This window comes from Gasterosteus aculeatus, chromosome X, assembly GCF_964276395.1.
Source record: "Gasterosteus aculeatus chromosome X, fGasAcu3.hap1.1, whole genome shotgun sequence".
Classification (NCBI taxonomy): domain Eukaryota; kingdom Metazoa; phylum Chordata; class Actinopteri; order Perciformes; family Gasterosteidae; genus Gasterosteus; species Gasterosteus aculeatus.
In genome coordinates, this window is record NC_135698.1 from 16,308,293 (window position 1) to 16,328,258 (window position 19,966).

Here is a 19,966-nt window from a genome sequence, read left to right on the forward strand (position 1 = left end):
TTTTCGACCTTACATATTTTCACTTTTTTTCTAAAAATCTTTTTCATTTTTATTTAGAGTTTTTTTCTAAACACATCATATTATTACTGTTTTTTATAACATTCTTTGACATATATCGAATGTTTTTCGATTGTTTTCCATCTTACATATTTAGATTTTTTTTTAAATATTGTTTTACCCTTTCCCCCACGATATAGTGGCCTAGACACAACATATTTTAACTGTAATTTAACTGTCGTACCTGGCCCCACAAAACGGATTTCAGACTTCTAACCAGAAATACAGATTTCCTGAGTCTTAAGACTCATTCCTGCAGAACTCTAACAGCAGCTACTGGAATCTCTATAAAGCTCCAGCTTTTTCTTCATCATTTGTCCCTCTTTGTCCCTCCCCCTTCAGCCGACTCCATCTGTCGGCGCAGACCACTTTTCCCACCATACGTGTGAGCAGGTTAATGATTCTACGCGGCCCTGAAACCCTTTTCCTCCCTGCAGAGCTCACATTTCCAGACATGCCGTCCGGGATCACCTCCTCGTTCCTCCTCCTCGTGGCGGTTCTGGGTCCGGTCGGCGGCGGCCCGCAGACGGGCCTCCGCCCCGACATGACGGACCAGGAGCTGTTCTGGGGCACCGACCAGTACGACTTCTCCGTGGTGCTTCCTGCCGCCGGGCTGGAGTGCTTCTGGCACTTCGCTCACCGCGGAGAGAGATTCTACCTGAGCTTCATGGTGAGAGGAACCCCGGGATCCTTCTGGGGCTTCTTCCTGCTGTCAGACATCCTTCACCACTTCAAAATGTGTCCCTGCTTTTAAGCCAGCGTATGGACAAACAAAATGCCTGTCTGTCTGTCTTTCTGTCTCTGTCTGTCTGTCTGCCGCTAGGTCCAGTGGGTGACGGGAGTCGGCCATGACAGACACCTGTCTGTCACCGTCAACGCTCCCAGCAGCGAGCTTGTGTCGACTGTCGATGACGCAAAGGGTCAGATCAACTTTGAGGCCCAGGAAACAGGTGTCTGTCTGCCTATATATATATATATATATATATATATATATATGTATATATATTCTGTAAAATGAATACTTTTACTTCTGCCACTCAATGTTCACCTCGAGGTCAACACTTGACTTGAGTCTATATTCTCTGATGGGTGATACGTGTGTGAATGTGTGTACATTGTGTCTTTCCAGGTTTTTACCAGATGTGTTTTAGCAACTTCCACAACCGCTTCGCCACCATGCAGGTGTTCCTCAGCTTCGGCGTTTACTACGACGGCTACCAGGAGCCCACCAAGCGCCGCGAGGAGGAGAACAAGAAGAAGGAGGAAGCCAGCAAAGACCTGAACAACACGCTGAGCTTCATAAAGGTGCACACACACACACACACACGCGCGCACACACACTAGCGGAGGAAGTGTTCAGTTCTTAGTACCTTAGACGTAACATCCTTTCTTCGTGTTACCTCATTCGGTGATGAACAGCGACTTGACCGACATTTATTTAAGTTAAACATCTTTAAGTAAAAGTGTGTTGGTTGTAATAATAGTGCTGCTAATCGTTATACCGAAGATGGTACAGATTCATGTGATATTCATTTATGAACCTCAGTTTTTTTTTTTCTTTCAATCAATTTATTTTGAGTTTATTTATATTTATTTATTTGACGCATAACATCGAAGAAAAAAAACAATAACGAAAAAAAGCACAGAATGAAAAACTCGTCATAGAAACTAAATATTGTGTTCAAATATCTATTGTTTTAATTATCAGTAGTAAGGTTGGCGGCAGTTCTGACAAAAGTACCAGTACCAGTGGTAGTAGTAGTCACAGTAGTAGTACTAGTAGTACCACCAGTAGTAAACTACTGGTTTGTTGCAGGACGCGACTCACAAAGTGGAGAACCACGTCTTCCACATCTTCCGCTACTACAACTTTGGACGCATGAGGAGAAGCGCCGACTACTTCCTGCTGCTGTCCAACTCGCGGTACGTGACCCGCTGGTCGGTCGCCCTCAGCCTCCTCGTGGTCACCTCCGGCTACCTGCAGCTCCTCTTCCTCCGGAGGCTCTTCGTCACCCGGGCCGGCGGCGCCGAGGAGGAGAAGCCCCGATGCTGAGGAGGAGAAACCCTGCGGATGTCTGTGTTTGTGTGCTTTTGTGATTTTCTTCAATAAAAGCCGTGGAGGACGCGGCCTGTGAGTTTTCTTTCCTTTGGGCCAATCAGAGGATGGGTGAGGGCGGGGCTAAATGTTCCTGCTGCCGAGTTAGTGGAAAAGGAGGTGCTGTGGTTTTATTTCTATCCGCAAATCATTTTGTATCAATGTTTGTTTTATGTGAAAATTTGGGGTGGATTGAGACTTTTCCTAAACAGATTTTGTGTTTTGACTGAACGAGAAAGTGAACATTTATGTGCAGTGATGTCGTCGCAAAGAGGATTTCTGCCTCCAGAACGCCTTCAAAACACATTACATGTTCACAACTTTTAACTGCTGCGGATTGATTCCTTTTTTCACATTGTTCAACGGAAAAAGTTTGTTAATTCAACTAAATCAAAAACATTAATATCTTGACATTAAATGGAGAGGTTGCTTTTAGACACAGTCCAGATCAAAAAGAATTATGCAAAAAGAATTATGAAAAGATAAGAAGATATGAAAAGATAAATAGAAATGTTGCCAATAGACTAGAGATACATTTTGCTCATTGACTAAATTAAAAGAGATAAAGATTAATGTTGCTAATTTAATAATCTTCTAGAGAAATTTTGTTAATAGAATAAAGGAAAGACGTGTGTTTTCACGTCATCGGGCGACTCGAGCTTGTGCTCGTGGTTAATCATTCTTTTCCAGCTGCTATCTCAGAATCAACAGAGGGGTGGGGGGGCGCCGGTCGTCCTCCAGCACAGTGGACCTGCCGTCATGCTGCTGAAGGCTCTGCTCCTCGCGCTGAGCTCCCGGTGCGTCTTCGGCAGGAAGTCCGAGCCGATGCTGGACGAGTCCCACGCGGGACTCTTCAGGGGCTCCGACAAGTACGACTTCGCCCTGGTGGTCGGCGCCGCGGAGACGGAGTGCTTCTGGCACTTCGCCCACCAGAGTGGGAGCTTCTACCTGACCTACATGGTGAGTTCCACCCTGGGGGGGGCTCACCTGGTTTAGAGGGTCTGGGGGGGGATTCATGTTTGTTGCTGAAGCGCCGACGTTAGATGATTGCGCAACAAGGCCCGTTCCTGTGGGCCATTCGTCCTCCGGCTTATCTCGCTGACCTTCAGGGTCAGAGTGACCTCCAAACGTGTGATCGCTATCGCTGTGACATAGAAAAAACAAAAACTAAATTAAGAACATAAACACTCCTTAAACCAGTAAAAGGGGAAGGTCTGTAACCTTAGATCATATGAGTGCTGATTACCATGGAAGCATCACCAGAAAAGCGATTCAGGTAAACTATTGATTCATTGATTAATGGTGGTTTTTAAGTGTAGACGTTGACTTTGATGACGACGTAATTTAAACAGGAAACAGAATGTCAGACATCAGAACCCTCTCTGGCCACGTTTCCACGACGACGCAGGGTCACACACACACACACACACTACCCGCTGTCCTCTCACGCGCTCCGTAGACGTTTCTTGCTGTGTGACCTTCAGGTGCAGTGGGTCACGGGGATGGCCAACGATCAGCGGCTGTTTGTGACAGTGAGCTCGCCGCAGGGCGCCCTCGTGGCTTCAGAGAATGAGGCCTTCGGTCGGATGGGTTTTCAGACCGAGGTGACAGGTGGGTCCATCATAAACCCACATCATGAATCCAAGTACACATATAGATCTCTACATCTCATCTCTGATGTTACACCACTGTCCCCCGGGCAGGTTTTTACAGGCTTTGTCTCGGGAACCACAACAACCAGTTTGGAGGCATCAGGGTCTTTGTGAACTTCGGCGTCATCTACGACGGCTCTGAGGAGTTGAGGAGGGAAACAGAGCAAGGAGAGAGGGTCCTCAACAGCACTTTGGCCGACATTGAGGTGTTTGTTCTCGTTCGAGTCTCAGGTTGGACCTGACTGTGTTTAGCACAGTGAGGAGCTCCTGTGCATTCCACCTAAAGTGATGCATGTGAATATGTACATAAGTGAAGCTCTTCTACCTGTGGCCTTCTTTAATCATCATGGTGTCATCAGAGTTTGACTCCTTTATTATATTGCTGCCATCACCTCCTTTTTGCATGTTGGCATTAAACTAAACCACCTACCGTTCTGATTTAGGAGAGTGTGCAGAAGCTCCAGAATCACATCCTCCACACGTGGCGACACTACATCTTCGCCCGCATGAGGAAAGGGAAGGACCACTACCTCCTCCTGTCCAACCTCAACTACGTCACCTGGTGGTCAGCGACCCAAAGCCTCCTCATCGTCCTGTCTGGGTACCTGCAGCTCTTCGTCCTCAAGAGACTCTTCCGAACGCCAGCAGACGCCAGCAGGCCCCGATGCTGAAGGGAAGGACGTCCCCAGCAGAGACAAAAAGGATACGAGCTGGTGTCAGGCCAGAACTTTAAGTTATGTCTTTTCATGCCGATCATAAAATAAACTTCTCTCCTCCCTGTGTATTGGTTAATATCACTAGTGGAACCAAACATCTAAAGTATTGTTCGACTTTACATGGACCATAATCTACTAAAAGAACATCATCTGTATTGAAGAAGACTTAAACTAGAGATTGAAACCATGAATTTAAAATGTTTACTGAGGGAATAAATCAAGAGAGACGTAGAGTCATTTTCTCAGTCTATCTACGGGGAGTCGCCCCCTGCTGGTTAGTGGAGAGAATACGAGAGTATTTGAGAACTGAGGATAGAATTTGTGTTCATTGTCAACAAAAGGAAATAAAGACTACATAATAGTGTTTAATTAACACATCATTGTGCCATTGTCATAATGAGATAGATATTTATCTGCCGTTTCGGAAACAGATGCCAAAATATTTTATGGGTTATACAATGTTAACAAAAAACATTTTCATTTGCTTTGTTCCATATACATATACATTGCATATATGTATATATATATATATATATTTTTTTTTTTTTTTAGATAACATATTACATTATGTATGCTGTACTTTTACCATGGTGGGGTACTTCCAGTGTGAGTACTTTCACAGCAATGGAGGGTTTGAGTTCATGTTTAAGACCATGTGACCAGCTCTTAAACGTGAAAGGTAAAATAGTTGAATTGCATTTGATATATTATCTAAATGCATTGTATGGCATTAAATATGATAAAGGAACACTTTGCCTCCTTGTGGATAAATGGAGACGATAATGAAGGTTATTAGTGGTTCACTACAAAGCCGTGGCTCAACTTACCCCTCCAGAAGTCTCACAGATGTTTCCCATTCCACTTCCTTCCTTCCTTTTGCTGTAAAATGACCTGCAACCTCGACAAGTCTCCTCTTGTCTTCTTCAGAGCTGAAGTAAACCAGCACTGGGTGTGTGGTGGGTGAGGGGGTGGGAGGAACAGGAAGTGGTTAGCAGCAAAGGGAGGAGCTGAGGTCTGCAGTTTCATTTTCAACGACACAAGAAAAAGCTGAGAGGAGAAGCTTTCCATCGAAGGTAAATCCTCTTTTTACTTGTTGTGTTCCTCAGTGTGGATCCATTTCTCTACAGAGCTTTCAATGTGTCGCTGGTTTGTAAACGTGTTGGCAAGTGTGGAGCCCAGAGGCGAGTCTCTGCCTGCAGTGACTCAGGGGGACAGTTCACCTCCTCCTTGTAATACACAATTGATCTGCCAAAAACAAATAAATCTGATATTCAAGAAATCAGATCGAGATCTCTCAATCTGCAGAGCGTTTGGAGAGTTATTCTAGTTAGGGGGCGGGGAGGCGGGGGTGATTTACTGTACTGCACCCCTTAGGTAAATATGAAGAATGTTTCTTTATGATTTGAGAAAATCCTCCTCCTTCTTCAGCTAAATGAACTATTCAAAAAGCTGACGATTCATCATTATCATTTCCAAACTCCACCTGAACTTTGACCATGTCAATGAAGAGAAATTCGTCCTCGCCTTTATCTCCTAAAAACTGGGCTGCTGTAACTGCCTCTGGGATCACTGCCAAGAACATCCAGAAAGTCTACTTTCCCCCAAGCGCCACCCCCCACCCCCGCCAAGGTTTCTCCCGTAGGCTGTGTGTGAATGTGTCACGTGCTGCTAAAGCTTGGGCGCTAGCGTAGCCAGTACAGCTCCTTTCTCAACTTGGATTGATTTGCTTTCAGCTGCGCTGTATTCCCTTTCCACTCCCTGCAGATGAACATGGAAATCGTCAAGGAGATCACGTCCATTGCCAAAAAGATCTACTCCCTGGTAGAGAAAGTGAAGGCCAATAAAAAGCGCAGCCAGCGCGTTGGTTTGCGTGTCAAAGCCCTGGACGACCTGGTGAGGTCCATCAAAAAAGAACAAAGCGGAAGGTGCAAAGAGGTGAAAAAGTGCCTGACGGAGCTCTCCTGCACCCTGACAACGGCCAAGGAGCTCATCCAGAGTTACACTGAGGCCACCTGGGTGAAGCGCCTGGTGAAGGTCGGCAGCCACGAGGACGAGTTCAACTGTGTGAACGATCGCCTCACCGACGCCTTCCAGAACCTGTCTGGAGCTCTGCAAGTGGAGCAGAGCATCGTGCAGCACCGGGTGTTCGAGCTGGTCTCCAGAATGAAGGAGGACGAGGAGGACAGGGCGGAGGACGAAGCTGAGCTGAAGACACGTGAGTCCAAACTGGACAAGACGTTTGTCCTTTTAGATGGTTGACGGTAGATGGTTAGAATCAGCTCAGTTGATTATTAAGCCTGGATTTGATCTTTTGATCTTATCCTATGAATTAATGATTCAAAGAGATGGTTAGAAATGAAAAACTGCAGTATGGATGAAATTGCCTTTCAGATACCCCAATGACCGACTCAGAGCAGTTGAGTGTGTCAGGCAGGAAGGAGGAGGACTCTGACGCAGAGGGTTCAGCTGATATTGCTTTTTATTAATAACAAGAAAAAACTGAAAATCTCTCTTAACGAGGAAACAAAGGTCGCGATCAAAGTTCAAAAGGAAAAAACTCAAAATCTCTCTTAATGAGGAAAAAAGGTTGAGATCAAAATTCAAAAGGCAAAAACTCAAAATCTCTCTTAAACGAGGAAATGTAACAGGGATCAAAAGGACGTGACAAACGTTATCGGACTTGACTTGACTCGTGACGTGAGGGCTGGTGTGCAGGGCAAAACAACAAGACACACTGGCACAGGACAAGGGGCGACGCAGACTATAAGTACCCATGAGGGAGTTGTGGGAACAGGTGGACACAATCAGGAATCAGGGGAGACAATCAGACTGGTGACACATGAGGAAGGGCAAGGGACCTGAAACGAGAGGGAGTTAGTTTCCAAAATAAAACAGGAAGTCAAAAAACAACTGGAGACAGGACAAAAACGCAACTTGACATACAGGTGTGACATTACCCCCCCCTCAAGGCCGAATACCAGGCGGCCTTGGAATGTCCGGGTGTGCTCTATAAAAATCTCGAATGAGATCCGGGTCCACTATGAAGCTAGACGAGACCCATTGTCGTTCCTCTGGGCCGTAGCCCTCCCAGTCCACGAGGAACTGCCTGCCCCGTCCCCGCTTACGTACCGCCAGCAGTTTCCTCACCGTGTAGACCGGCCCCCCCCTCGACCATTCGAGGGGGTGGGGGTGGCTTGGGGTTTGGCACCATTGCGCTCTCCTTCGCTGGTTTGATTTTGCTGACATGAAAAGTTGGGTGTACCCTCAGGGACCGGGGCAGACGGAGGCGCACAGCTGCTGGATTGATAATCCTCGAGATGGGGAACGGGCCGACAAAGCGAGGGGCCAGCTTTCGTGATTCGACCTGCAAGGGTAGGTCCTTGGCTGAGAGCCATACTCGCTGGCCGGGCTGGTACACTGGGGCCGGTCTCCTCCTGCGGTCCGCTGCTTTCTTCACTCTGTCCCCTTGTCTGATCAGCGTCTGGCGTGCCGCTGCCCAGATGCGGCGGCAGCGGCGGACCAAGGCCTGGGCGGAGGGCACAGACACCTCTGGTTCGGACTCGGAAAACACAGGGGGTTGGTAACCAAAAACGCAATGGAAGGGAGACATGCCAGTGGCGGAGGTGGGAAGGGAGTTATGGGCGTACTCTACCCACGTCAGGTGTTCGCTCCATGACGCAGGGCTCTGGGCCACCAGGCACCGGAGGCTGGTTTCCAGTTGTTGATTGAGGCGCTCCGTCTGTCCGTTGGCCTCGGGATGGTACCCCGATGTGAGGCTAGCTGTGGCTCCGATGAGCTTACAGAACTCCTGCCAGAACCGCGAGACAAACTGGGGCCCCCTATCGGACACAATGTCTCTGGGGAACCCGTGGATCCTAAACACGTTGTTCATCATGCAGATAGCGGTCTCTTTAGCGGTGGGCAGCTTGGGTAGGGCTAGGAAGTGTGCCATCTTTGAAAATCTATCCACCACGGTCAACACCGTGGTGTTCCCCTTGGAGGTCGGTAGCCCCGTGACAAAATCCATCGAGATCTCTGCCCACGGCCGGGACGGGATGGGCAGCGGCTGTAGCAAGCCTGCGCGGGCTCTGGAGGAGTTCTTGTTCCTGGCGCAGACGGAGCATGCCTCAACGTACTCCCTGACCTCCGGCTCCATGGACGGCCACCAGAACCTCTCCGTGATGGCGAACATGGTCCGACGTACGCCCGGATGGCAGGTGAGCAAAGACGAGTGAGCCCAGTGGATCACCTGTGGGCGCAGATTAATAGGGACAAACAGACGATTATCTGGGCACCCACGAGGTGGGGGGGTCTCACCGTTGGCCTGCTTCACCTTGGTCTCTATAGGCCAGGTAACCGCTCCAACCACACAGTGTAGTGGGAGGATGGGCTCAGGTTCCCTGGCCACGGGCTCCGGGCTGAAAAGACGGGATACGGCGTCAGGCTTGGTATTTCTTGATCCCGGTCTGTAGGAAAGGGAAAAATCAAAACGGTTAAAAAACAAGGACCAGCGGGCTTGACGGGAATTCAAACGCTTGGCCTTCTTGATGTACTGCAGGTTCTTGTGGTCTGTCCAAACCAAAAAAGGGTGCTGTGCCCCCTCGAGCCAGTGCCGCCACTCCTCCAGCGCCGCCTTCACTGCCAGCAGCTCACGATCTCCCACGTCGTAGTTCCGCTCCGCTGCAGTCAGTCGTCGCGACAGGAAGGCACAAGGATGAAGCTTGTTGTCAGACTCTGCTCGCTGGGAGAGAATGGCCCCGATCCCATTATTGGAGGCGTCCACCTCCACCACAAACTGGCGAGCCGGATCAGGGAGCGTGAGGATGGGTGCTGTAGTGAAGCGCCGCTTAAGCTCCTGGAAGGCTGCGTCTGCCTCGGCGGACCAGTGAAACGCCACCTGCGGGGAGGTAAGAGCATGGAGCGGGGCTGCTGTCGCGCTGAAGCCTCTGATAAACCGCCTGTAAAAGTTAGCAAAACCGAGAAATTGCTGTACCTTCTTGCGGCTATCAGGAGTTGGCCACTCTACTACCGCGCTTACTTTAGCCGGATCCATCTGAACCCTCTCAGGGGCTACGATAAAGCCCAGGAAGGCGACAGTATCGGCATGAAATTCACTCTTTTCCGCCTTCACATATAACCCGTTGTCTAAGAGACGTTGCAGGACGAGTTCAACATGGTTCCTATGGGTGTTTAGGTCGGGGGAATAAATCAGAATGTCATCTAAATACACATACACAAACTGGTCTAAAAAGTCTCTTAACACATCGTTTATCATCGCTTGAAAAACTGCTGGGGCGTTTGTGAGACCAAAGGGCATGACCAGGTATTCATAATGTCCAGACGGCGTGTTGAATGCCGTTTTCCACTCATCCCCTTCCCTAATGCGAACCAGGTGATAGGCGTTGCGTAAGTCCAGTTTGGTAAAAATCTGCGCCTGTTGAAGCTGGTCGAATACTGAGGTCATGAGAGGTAGAGGGTATCTGTTCTTAACGGTTACGTCGTTAAGCGGGCTGTAGTCAATGCAGGGGCGAAGGGTTCCATCCTTCTTTCCCACAAAGAAAAAACCTGCCCCTGCTGGGGACGAGGAAGGTCGGATCAACCCCGCCCTCAGGGAGGATTCGATGTAGTCCTTCATGGCCTGCCTCTCGGGCCCGGAAACAGAGTAAAGACGGCCCTTCGGGATGGTGGAGCCGGGCAGAAGGTCAATGGCGCAGTCGAACGGGCGATGAGGTGGTAGAGCTGTGGCCTTGCTCTTACTAAAAACCTCAGCGAGGTGGTGGTAGCAGCTTGGAACTTGAGTCAGATTGGTGATCTCCGAGTCTGTGACAGGGTGAGTGACGACACGGTTTAGCGTGGGGTTCTTCCCTTGGGGGCATGATTCCCGACATTGGGTCCTACAACCCTCCCCCCATACCATAATGTCCCCGGTGCGCCAGTTTATGTGTGGGTTGTGATGAATTAACCATGGGAACCCGAGGATGAGATGGTGCAGAGGTGAGTGTATTAAATACAGCTGTATGCGCTCCCAGTGATTGGTGATGCGAAGCTCCACCGGTTCTGTAACATGGGTTATAGTGAACAATGCACTTCCATTAAGTGCGCTCGCTTTAACCGGTTTACTCAATGGGTCAACCCGAAGCCCCAGTCTTTGTGCTAACCCCCAGTCGATTAGGCTCTCATCTGCCCCTGAGTCAATCAATACCCCCAGCTCTAGGTTCTTATCCCGGTGCTTAATCCTCACTGTGGTCAATCGGCGTGGAGTAGGAGTTACTTCGGCGACTTGACTCACCGACTGGTTGGCCTTTACTGGACAGGCGGTGATGAGGTGGCCACGCTCGCCGCAGTAAAAGCATCTGCCCTCCTGGTAGCGTCGCTGTCGTTCCTCTTGAGAGAGCCGGGCCCTCCCCATCTGCATGGGCTCCTCCTCGCCTCCGGCACGGGTTCTTGAGAGTCGCTCAGGGGAGGTTTGACGCGATGCGGCGCCCCAGAGCGTCGGGGAAGAGCCAGGTGCAGCGGGTGTCCCTCTGGGCCCACGCTGCCGCCTCCGTTCCTGTAGGCGGTTGTCGGTGCGGATGGCGAGGGCGATGAGGGAATCGAGGTCCAGAGGCAGGTCCAATGGGACCAAGAGGTCCTGGATCTGGTCGGAGAGCCCTCTCAGAAAAACATCGTAGAGGGACGTGGTGTTCCACCCACTCTCCATCGCCAGGGTGCGAAAACGTATGGCGTATTCACAAACGGACTGTCCACCTTGCTTTATCTGACTGAGCTCACGAGCCCTTTCTCGGTCTGTTGCCACAGGGTCGAAAACAAGTCTGAGAGCGTCGGCAAACTTTTTTGGTGATGAGCAAACTGCCGAACTCCTAGCCCACTCAGCGGTGGCCCATGCCTTGGCCCTTCCCGTGAGATGGGACATCATGAAGGCAACCTTGGACCGTTCTGTGGGAAAGTGCATCGGAGAGTGCTCGAAGTGCATTTCACATTCAATGATGAAGGACCTACTTTGTCCGATGGTTCCGGAGTATCGTTCCGGAGGTGCCAGCCTCGTGCACGCATCTGCTGGTGTGGCTACGGGAGGGGGCTCAGACGGCGTGGGGGGTTGTTCGGGAGAAGCCGCGGGGTTCCTGGAGAGCAAGGTGAGAATTTGTTCTACCTGACTGTTTAGGAGTCCCACCTGCGTGGTCATGGCAGTCTTAAACCCCTCCTGGCTTTGAGCAAGTCCCCGAACCCCTCGATCGAGGTCAGCAACAAGGTCTTCATGCTGCGCCAGTCTTGATGCTTGAGCGCGCAGCGCCTCCGTCAGCTGGTCCTTCTCTGCCGAGTCCATTCTGGCCAGTGTGTACTGTCAGGCAGGAAGGAGGAGGACTCGGACGCAGAGGGTTCAGCTGATATTGCTTTTTATTAATAACAAGAAAAAACTGAAAATCTCTCTTAACGAGGAAACAAAGGTCGCGATCAAAGTTCAAAAGGAAAAAACTCAAAATCTCTCTTAATGAGGAAAAAAGGTTGAGATCAAAATTCAAAAGGCAAAAACTCAAAATCTCTCTTAAACGAGGAAATGTAACAGGGATCAAAAGGACGTGACAAACGTTATCGGACTTGACTTGACTCGTGACGTGAGGGCTGGTGTGCAGGGCAAAACAACAAGACACACTGGCACAGGACAAGGGGCGACGCAGACTATAAGTACCCATGAGGGAGTTGTGGGAACAGGTGGACACAATCAGGAATCAGGGGAGACAATCAGACTGGTGACACATGAGGAAGGGCAAGGGACCTGAAACGAGAGGGAGTTAGTTTCCAAAATAAAACAGGAAGTCAAAAAACAACTGGAGACAGGACAAAAACGCAACTTGACATACAGGTGTGACAGAGTGATGCGAGTTGGATGTGTGATGGTTAGAAATACTGCACTTAAATGTGAGTTTGAACTTGAACAACAGCTAAGGTTAACTGACAGGGTTTTGAGGCGCTTTCATGGTATGAAAAGCCAGATGGAAAGCAATTCTGCTCATAGGCCAAACTGGTAAGGTGGGTTAAGAGCAGAGGGGTTGCACAGGATGTTGGGTTGGCTTCGGTTCATCAGTGTCCATGTTTCCTCCTCAGGGCTCCTGGAATACATGCAGGAGCAGCAGAGAGACATGGAAATCCTCAAAAACAACGTGGAAAAAATACTTCACGGAAGTGAGTACACCAAACCCATACTAGATATTAATTAAAATATTAAAATTCACCATATTGACTCAAAGGGACATTTATCAATTATAGAAACCACTTTTTTTCTTGTGTCGCTCAGTTTTCTACGGTGGCCCTGAGTGCAAAACACAACAGCAAATAGGAAAAGACAACAGCAAATAGGAACGCACAACAACATTAACTTCTTACGGAAAGGGTAGGGCCTTATAGCAGATAGCAGAGGACGGACCCTTTCTGATTGGACGGACGGACTGTCTGTCTTTTAACCCTCTTAATCCGAAGCCTTTCGCCTGCGACATAAAGTGACATAGAGGATTCAAATTACCGTGACTCCTTAACTATTTGCACAATCTGATTCTGAAAGTTGAGAAATGCCGCTTTCTACATATTCTGTCAATCAATAAATCAGTGGCGGGACTGAGAGGCTGTGATGAGGGGGGAAGTGACGCAGCAGGAAGTCACGGAGAGACGCCGATGTTTTACCAGTGTCTTAAAAGTGTCTTACTAGTGTTTCACTATTGTTTTACCGCTGTTTTGTTGTTCAATTATATTTAGATGTTGTAAATAAAAGCCCTGTATCATTTCCTGTTAAAAGACAGACAGTCCGTCTGTCCAATCAGAAAGGGTCCGTCCTCTGCTATCTGCTATAAGGCCCTACCCTTTTCGTAAGAAGTTAATTTTGTTGTGCGTACCTATTTGCCGTTGTGTTTTGCACTTCAAGGCCACCGTAGTTTTCTCTCGGGACAACATTGCATTAAAATCTAAATTTGATGTATAATTTAATCAAGAAGAGTTGAGATTTTTGTATTGGGTTTAATGCACGTAGTCAGTAATTGGGGAGCATCTACTGTATCAAACTATCGAGCATGTGTTTTCACAGTGGCGCAGCCCAGCATCACGGATCAACAGATCCGAAACATCAAACATCACGAGTTGAAATACGACGATGTCAAAAAGCCCTTCATGGTCACAGCGAACACGGAGGTCTACAAAGGAGAGTTCAGCGGGTTCCCGGTGGCCATCAAGAGATACGTTGACCCGCTGAACATCAGCCAGAGGTCCGTGACACATTTCATTACTCAAAGGAAAGAAATCATCCGATGATGCTTAACCATTGTTAGCTATCAACACCAACAAGGGGCTACACGCTAAGTGAGTACCTCGCTATTCCCCTGTAGTGGGGATGGAGATGTATAACACGGGTGGCGGGTGTTTTTTTTGTTTTTCAAACCTCAGGGGGGAAATAAACAAATACGTGTAGACTGAGTCGGATGTCGATGCTTTGCCAATCCGGGAAAAAAGAAAACTCCACCATCTGAGATGCAGTTCTGATTCTTCATTTATCATTTCCCCAAACTTATATCATTTTTAATGCTGTGTTGATTGACTTTAGGCCAATTGGAAATCAATTGTGAATCCTGGGGATTTGCTGTGGATTTGACTTCTAATCCGCTGTTTTTATCGTCTTCGTATTCGAACACAGCCTCGTGCGTTGCTTTTACTGGTATGATATGGTCAAATATTCATCCTCAACATTGTCTCCAGTGAGCTGCAGAAAATCTTCGACAAGGAGGTGGAAACCATGCGGCGGTTCGAGTCGCCCAACATCCTGCGAATGTTTGGCATCTGTGTGCAGAGCGGGCCCGGTGAGTGAAAATCGGAGGGTATCGCATCTGACCTTTTTTGTAATTTCAATAATAATGTGTTTTTATGACCTTGTTTCAGGAACCAGCCCCCGGTTCCTCATCATCATGGAGTACTGTGAGAAGGGAAGTCTCCGCGACGTCTTGGACTCGGATTGGGCCGCTCTCTCCTGGCCCACCAGGGCTCGGATGTGTCGGGACGCAGCGCGAGGGCTCTACCGGTCAGTCTTCTGCCATCATTGTGGGGGAGCATCAAGTACCTAAAGACATAAAGACTAACAAATTGTAGCACTTAAATTGTACTTGTAACGTCACTCATCTATAGCAAATTGGAAATTGGCTTATTTGAGGAAATTGCACTTTCTTGTTTCTTGTTCTCCTGAGTTTGTACCCTATGGTTGAATGCACTTATTGTACGTCGTTTTGGATAAAAGCGTCCGCTAAATGACATGTAACGTAATGTAATGTACCTCAAATTGGTAGCATCATGGTCGGAATCTCTCTTTTCTCTCAGACTGCACCAGACTGAAGAGAAATCAAAGGTTCACGGATGCCTCAACAGCAACAAGTTCCTGGTGGCTGAAGGCTACACGGTCAAGGTACTGAAACCAGTGCATGCTGGGATGGCTGGCGGTATTCAAAGCGTGGGGGACGGGGGGGATTGAAGGAAGTCTTGATCGGTTGTTGTCGTTGTTTTTAGCTGGGAGGCTTCGAGCTGGCAAAAACCGAGACGTCCCTGAGGAAGACGAGGAGGAAGGAAAGCATCAGTTCGCTGTGCTACACGTCTCCAGAGATGCTCAACGACGTCAACCTCAATTACAGCAAAGAGTCTGAGATCTACAGGTTTATTAAACTCTTTATTAACGGTTCATGAGTTGTTACTAACAGATTTATTAAGGGTTCAAAAATAAGAAAAGGAGTAGTTAGAATGGAGCTGAACTTGAATGAATTGGAATGAATTGTTTTTGCTGACTCTGAAATGTTTGTCTTTCAGCATTGGAATCGTCATGTGGGAAATTGCTAGTGGCAGGAGACCCTTTGATGGTGCGTACCTACAGAACACTTAACCCTTTATCCAACACCATACAGCCTGCACGTGTGTCTGTGCGTCCATCACACTCACAAAAATATATTATCTGTTACAGAAATCAGATGATCCAACTTAAATTCCTGCTGACATTAACTCAAATGAATTCTCTTTAAGCAAAGTGCAGCTGAGGCTGACGCGAGTGTCGTTGGTTCTGAAGGGACTCGGCCACAAAACAAAGCATTGAACTTAAATCAAATGTTGGCCCTGGATGACGGCACAGGGGAGGATTACAGGAGTTGTTACAGTTGATCTTCAGGGGAACCTAAATGTGTGTCCAAAATGTCTATTACCTGTTTTATCTAGAATGTTTAACTTAAACCAGTAATACAAATGATACTGTGATCAAAGTGATATCTGCAAGAATTCAGCCAAACAACTTCTCTCGTTCTGGTAGATTGTATTTAGTCAGATCACAGGTAAAATATCAGCGCTGCGTTTGCAAAGCCACGGAGCCGTTGTGTCAGCCCGCTGGCTGGAGATTAACAACAGTAAGACATCTGGTTTGATGACATTCTTGCAGAGGGATGCTATTGGCTCTGTTGTGAAAGCCGGGCATGTACCTAACTGATCAGGTCACTTCCTGTCTCTCGCTGGTTTTGTCTTCATGTGACTCCTCTGCAGTTGATCTTTGAGTGACCTAAACATCATTTGATTTTGGGTATCCTACAACCTGCACTGAACCTCTTAAACACGGTGAACATATCAGAGAGAGATTCTATCTTCTAATCATATATGTCCAACTGAACAAAGCCATGGAATCTGTGCCTTCTAGTTCTGTTTTTAATGCTTTCTCATTCTTTTGTCAGGTTGGTCAAACAAGGAGATCAATAACAAAGTGTGCAATGAGAAATTCAAGGAGGAGCTCCCCTCCGATTGTCCCGAAGAACTGGCTAGACTGATCGACGACTGCCGGGACTACGACCAGTTCTGCAGGCCGTCTGCTGGAGGTAACTCTCCTTCTGGCCCGTTTAGACTCTTCATCGGAGTGACGAAGATTCAGTGGAGCACCTGAAGGTCGCGATTAAGTTGTTTGGTAGTTTTATTTGGGTGATTTAGCAGAGAGATGGGGAAACCTTTTAAATTCTGAAAGAGTTTTAGCAGGTTGTGGTTGTGATGGAAAAAGACCAAGATTAAAGTCTATAAAATGCTGAGAAACACATCAAAACAGGGAGACTGAGACGACCCATAAATCACATGTCAAACCGGAGCGAAAACACGGGTTGAGTCCTCAATAAGACCGGACCAAACATCCTGTGCTCAGACGGCCTGCATCCTGATCTGGGTGCTAGTTGGAGCAAAGCAGACCTCCTGAATGAAGTCCTTCTCTTCCACTAGACCAGTCTCACTTAAGTCCTGATCCTCTATGTCACATGTGTCCAATCCGGCCTGCCGGGGCGTCCAGTGCGGGCTGCCGGGTGACTTTGCTATTGTGAGAATTACAGAAAGGTCCCTACGCACGCACGGTCGCTTTTTATTAATAAATAGATAAACAAATTTTGAATAATGTTATTTGTAACTTTGAAATGTGTTTCTCCTCTGCAGTGCTGGTGGATAAACTGCCCAGCGTGGTGGCCCAGATAGATCGGCCCTGAGCCTTCTGGTCATGGACATCCTCAGAAGAACAAACTTCTTTGTACTCCACACGGAGGGTTTACGCTAAAAACCACACTTCTCTATTCCTGTTCTCCTGGTTGAGCATCCCATAATGTTCAAACCTTGCTTTGTTTTTTTAGCGAATTACGTTTTTGATGTTAGGGGGCCACAGCTTGTGCTAAAATTTTGCATAGTTACTTCACGGTAACATGGATGATACTGAATATACTATCAGATACTATATACTATCTACTTTCGGAAATATAAATGTCCCCCAGTCAATGGTGAGTCTGAATTGTTCCTGTGATTTAAACATAAATTGAGCAAGTGAGACGAGGCGGCAAACTCCGGCTCTTTAGAGTGAAGTCAAAGCTTCATGTGTTAAAGCTGCATTCTCTATAGTGACCAGCAGGGGGCGACTCCTCTGGTCCCATAGAAGTCTGAGAAAATGACTACTTCTCTCTTGATTTATTCCCTCAGTAAACATTGTAAACATGACTTCATGGTCTCAATCTTTAATTTAAAGTCTTCATCAATACTGCATGATGTTCATTAAGTAAATGATGGTTTGAACTGGATAAAAATGATATTGCTCACCATTGACTCCCATACATATTTTTTCTGACTAATACTATGTTTTGATATACAAGCACCTTTTGTTTCTGATTTGTCTCTTTTTTGCATTTCTTTGGTGTGATTTGTGTCTCTTATTGATTGATATAAAGTCTCTTGTGAATCAATGTTGTCTGAGGGAGCCTCTGAATACACGTCTGAGGAGCGGCCTCTCTGGTCCTTCTTCTCAGGGTCGAGGACCAGAGACATTTACTCGCTTCAACGCTTCAATTGCTTCAACGCAGCGACGTGGATCTGATGTGTCTCTGCAGGGACACATCAGATCGAAGGGGACAGGTTTTCAGTCTGTTCCCACACACCTGGTGCCGTGGAACTTTCACACCATTGGACTCATGATCAGCTTTAGACATTTAATCCAATAAAACATGATAGCATCATTATATTTTGCCATTACGTGTTTGATTCAACATGGCTGCTGTAATATACCCTGAATTAAACCAGTAAAAAAAAACTCCTCTGCTCCTTTTATTTGATCCAGTACACCTTTCTGTTCGAAAACCATTCACCTCATCCGATATATTGAACACGTATTCTTTCAATTTCACATCTTCCATGTCAATGTTTTTAAAGTGTGTTCGTGTTGGTTGATTTTTATTTTTCTGCGGAGTTCTAATTTTGACAAGTGATGAAACTAATTAATTTGATGGCAGAAGGACCTCTGATTATCTGCTGATGGAGACCATAACCAGGATAGGGATATCAGAAAAGTGACTGAGTTAAAGTGCAATGAAGCAAAATATTGTTTAATTGAAAAGGTCTCATTGAAATAAGAAAAGGTTTTCGCTCTAGTTTCATACACCGTAATGAAAATAACTATTTCAATTTAGGTTTTGGTACCTAATTGATGCTGGAGGGGAAATTCCCAAGCCTCCCAGTAGTATAGAAATGAATGTAACCACCGGTAGGTACGGAGGGGCGGATATCGTCCCGTAGGGATATTAATTAATCCACCACGGACCCACAGATGACAAGTGTAAACAGACCAAAGCAACAATATTCCCCCAGAGTACAATATTTATTTGAGTTTCTAAAAATACCATCAAAAAGATACAAATCAATTTCAAGAACTCCTATCAACTCTGGGAATGTCGTCAAAGAATGAAATACTTTGTTTTAATAAACAAGTTTGATTCGATTGGGGCCGTAGGCTGCAGCGGGCTAAGAAGGGGAAAAGAGGGGGGACAAGCTCTAGGGCAAGGCCCTCACTCCCTCCAGTGCCACATCCACGCTCACACAAAACAATATAAATCAAAAACATGCAACTGAGAAAAAGGGGAGGAGAAAGTGAGAGGCCCAGTCCAACCAGCCCCACCACCATCCGGGTAGCCACGCTGCTGCCAGCCCCACGCACTCCTAAACAGAAATAAATAGTGTATAAATTAACTTCTGGGGGACAAATCACGATTTGTTCAAGACACAGAAAAACTACCACAACGTAATCTGACTGAACAAAATGAAACAAATGGGAGACACAAAACAGGAACAAAACAAAACCAAGCAAAGCAGCAGTGCTTCAGGCCTGGGCTGCATTCTCTCCACCTGGGCCACTCCCACCTGGTTTGGGCCTCCTTGAGGCACTGGGTCTGGGGCAAAAACCAGAGTGTCACTAAGGGTAAACGTATTCTTTCTAAAACACGGGTAAAACCCCCCCCAAAAAAAACCATTTCCAACATTTCCTCACTGGCTACATCCTCTATCCCTACTGCAACACTAAAGTAAGGAACAAATGAATTCAAGTATTATACTATTCTAAAATGAGTAGTTATACCTCTGGTTGAACTTACCTTAACATTTTAACACTAATACATTTTAGAATTTAATGGTGTAACATTTTCATTACCTGACGTGGCGTGGTGGTCAGTACCGTCGCTTCACAGCATGAAGGTCCTGGGTACGACTCCGCCCAGTGGAGTCTGCACGTTCTCCCCGTGTCTGCGTGGGTTCTCTCCGATTGCCGTGGATGTGAGTGTGAATGGTTGTTAGTCTCTGTGTCAGCCCTGCTATACTATTATACTGTTTTAGGGTGTACCCAGTCTCTCGCCCGAAGTTGGCTGGGATAGACTCCAGCCCCCCCCCCCGCGACCCTGTGTGCAGGATAAGCGGTTTGAATAGACAACAAGACATCAGTGCACAAGTAATAAAATAAGGTTAAATTAAATGCTAATGCAATGGGTTAGTAGAATAAGGTTATGGGTTAATATAAAACAAGAGAATAAAGTTAGTTAAACATTTAAAATATTAAGCATAACGTTTACTAGCGAACAAGTAACAATGTGACGAGTGACGACAAAGTG

General features: G+C 47.1%; 3 protein-coding genes and 3 long non-coding RNA genes across 7 annotated transcripts; 4 read left to right on the forward strand and 2 right to left on the reverse strand.

Moving 5' to 3' along the window:
- The first annotated feature begins 408 nt into the window (after positions 1 to 408).
- LOC120809332 (transmembrane emp24 domain-containing protein 6) lies at positions 409 to 2,621 on the forward strand. The gene is made up of 4 exons (XM_040163052.2): positions 409 to 727; positions 881 to 1,007; positions 1,187 to 1,362; positions 1,874 to 2,621. The coding sequence occupies exons 1-4, from the start codon at positions 455 to 457 to the stop codon at positions 2,108 to 2,110; spliced, it is 813 nt and encodes a 270-aa protein (XP_040018986.2). The 5' UTR covers positions 409 to 454; the 3' UTR covers positions 2,111 to 2,621.
- On the reverse strand, positions 1,604 to 5,485 carry LOC144383777 (uncharacterized). Its single transcript, XR_013451218.1, has 3 exons — positions 5,348 to 5,485; positions 4,235 to 4,471; positions 1,604 to 3,296 (listed from the first exon to the last, which is right to left on the reverse strand). It is a non-coding gene; the product is annotated as an uncharacterized LOC144383777 (long non-coding RNA).
- Positions 2,858 to 4,586, forward strand: LOC120809333 (transmembrane emp24 domain-containing protein 6). The gene is made up of 4 exons (XM_040163053.2): positions 2,858 to 3,112; positions 3,637 to 3,763; positions 3,856 to 4,010; positions 4,248 to 4,586. Exons 1-4 carry the CDS (start codon positions 2,912 to 2,914, stop codon positions 4,473 to 4,475), a joined length of 711 nt encoding a protein of 236 aa, XP_040018987.2. The 5' UTR covers positions 2,858 to 2,911; the 3' UTR covers positions 4,476 to 4,586.
- On the forward strand, positions 4,248 to 18,052 carry LOC120809331 (mixed lineage kinase domain-like protein). 2 transcript variants are annotated; one of them, XM_040163049.2, is made up of 11 exons: positions 4,248 to 5,593; positions 6,285 to 6,735; positions 12,624 to 12,701; positions 13,594 to 13,771; positions 14,259 to 14,359; positions 14,439 to 14,577; positions 14,871 to 14,955; positions 15,057 to 15,199; positions 15,351 to 15,400; positions 16,253 to 16,393; positions 16,989 to 18,052. In XM_040163049.2, exons 2-11 carry the CDS (start codon positions 6,285 to 6,287, stop codon positions 17,036 to 17,038), a joined length of 1,416 nt encoding a protein of 471 aa, XP_040018983.2. In that variant the 5' UTR covers positions 4,248 to 5,593; the 3' UTR covers positions 17,039 to 18,052. The 2 variants fall into 2 exon arrangements, with proteins under 2 accessions (XP_040018983.2, XP_040018984.2); XM_040163050.2 differs by having other exon boundaries at positions 5,469 to 5,593; positions 6,254 to 6,735.
- Positions 6,982 to 12,392, forward strand: LOC144383779 (uncharacterized). The gene is made up of 2 exons (XR_013451220.1): positions 6,982 to 7,106; positions 11,966 to 12,392. It is a non-coding gene; the product is annotated as an uncharacterized LOC144383779 (long non-coding RNA).
- A 600-nt stretch (positions 18,053 to 18,652) lies between the features above and the next one.
- LOC120809334 (uncharacterized) lies at positions 18,653 to 19,749 on the reverse strand. The gene is made up of 2 exons (XR_005710079.2): positions 19,513 to 19,749; positions 18,653 to 19,255 (listed from the first exon to the last, which is right to left on the reverse strand). It is a non-coding gene; the product is annotated as an uncharacterized LOC120809334 (long non-coding RNA).
- Between the last annotated feature and the right edge of the window lie 217 nt (positions 19,750 to 19,966).

Coding starts and splice junctions, on each gene's coding strand:
- LOC120809331 (XM_040163049.2), top strand. CDS start 6,285: ATGAACATGGAAATCGTCAAGGAGATCACGTCCATTGCCAAAAAGATC. Junction 15,401..16,252: donor TGGCAGGAGACCCTTTGATG/GTGCGTACCTAC, acceptor TTCTTTTGTCAG/GTTGGTCAAACAAGGAGATC. Junction 16,394..16,988: donor CTGCAGGCCGTCTGCTGGAG/GTAACTCTCCTT, acceptor TCTCCTCTGCAG/TGCTGGTGGATAAACTGCCC.
- LOC120809332 (XM_040163052.2), top strand. CDS start 455: ATGATTCTACGCGGCCCTGAAACCCTTTTCCTCCCTGCAGAGCTCACA. Junction 1,008..1,186: donor CTTTGAGGCCCAGGAAACAG/GTGTCTGTCTGC, acceptor GTGTCTTTCCAG/GTTTTTACCAGATGTGTTTT. Junction 1,363..1,873: donor ACACGCTGAGCTTCATAAAG/GTGCACACACAC, acceptor GGTTTGTTGCAG/GACGCGACTCACAAAGTGGA.
- LOC120809333 (XM_040163053.2), top strand. CDS start 2,912: ATGCTGCTGAAGGCTCTGCTCCTCGCGCTGAGCTCCCGGTGCGTCTTC. Junction 3,113..3,636: donor GCTTCTACCTGACCTACATG/GTGAGTTCCACC, acceptor TGTGACCTTCAG/GTGCAGTGGGTCACGGGGAT. Junction 4,011..4,247: donor GCACTTTGGCCGACATTGAG/GTGTTTGTTCTC, acceptor GTTCTGATTTAG/GAGAGTGTGCAGAAGCTCCA.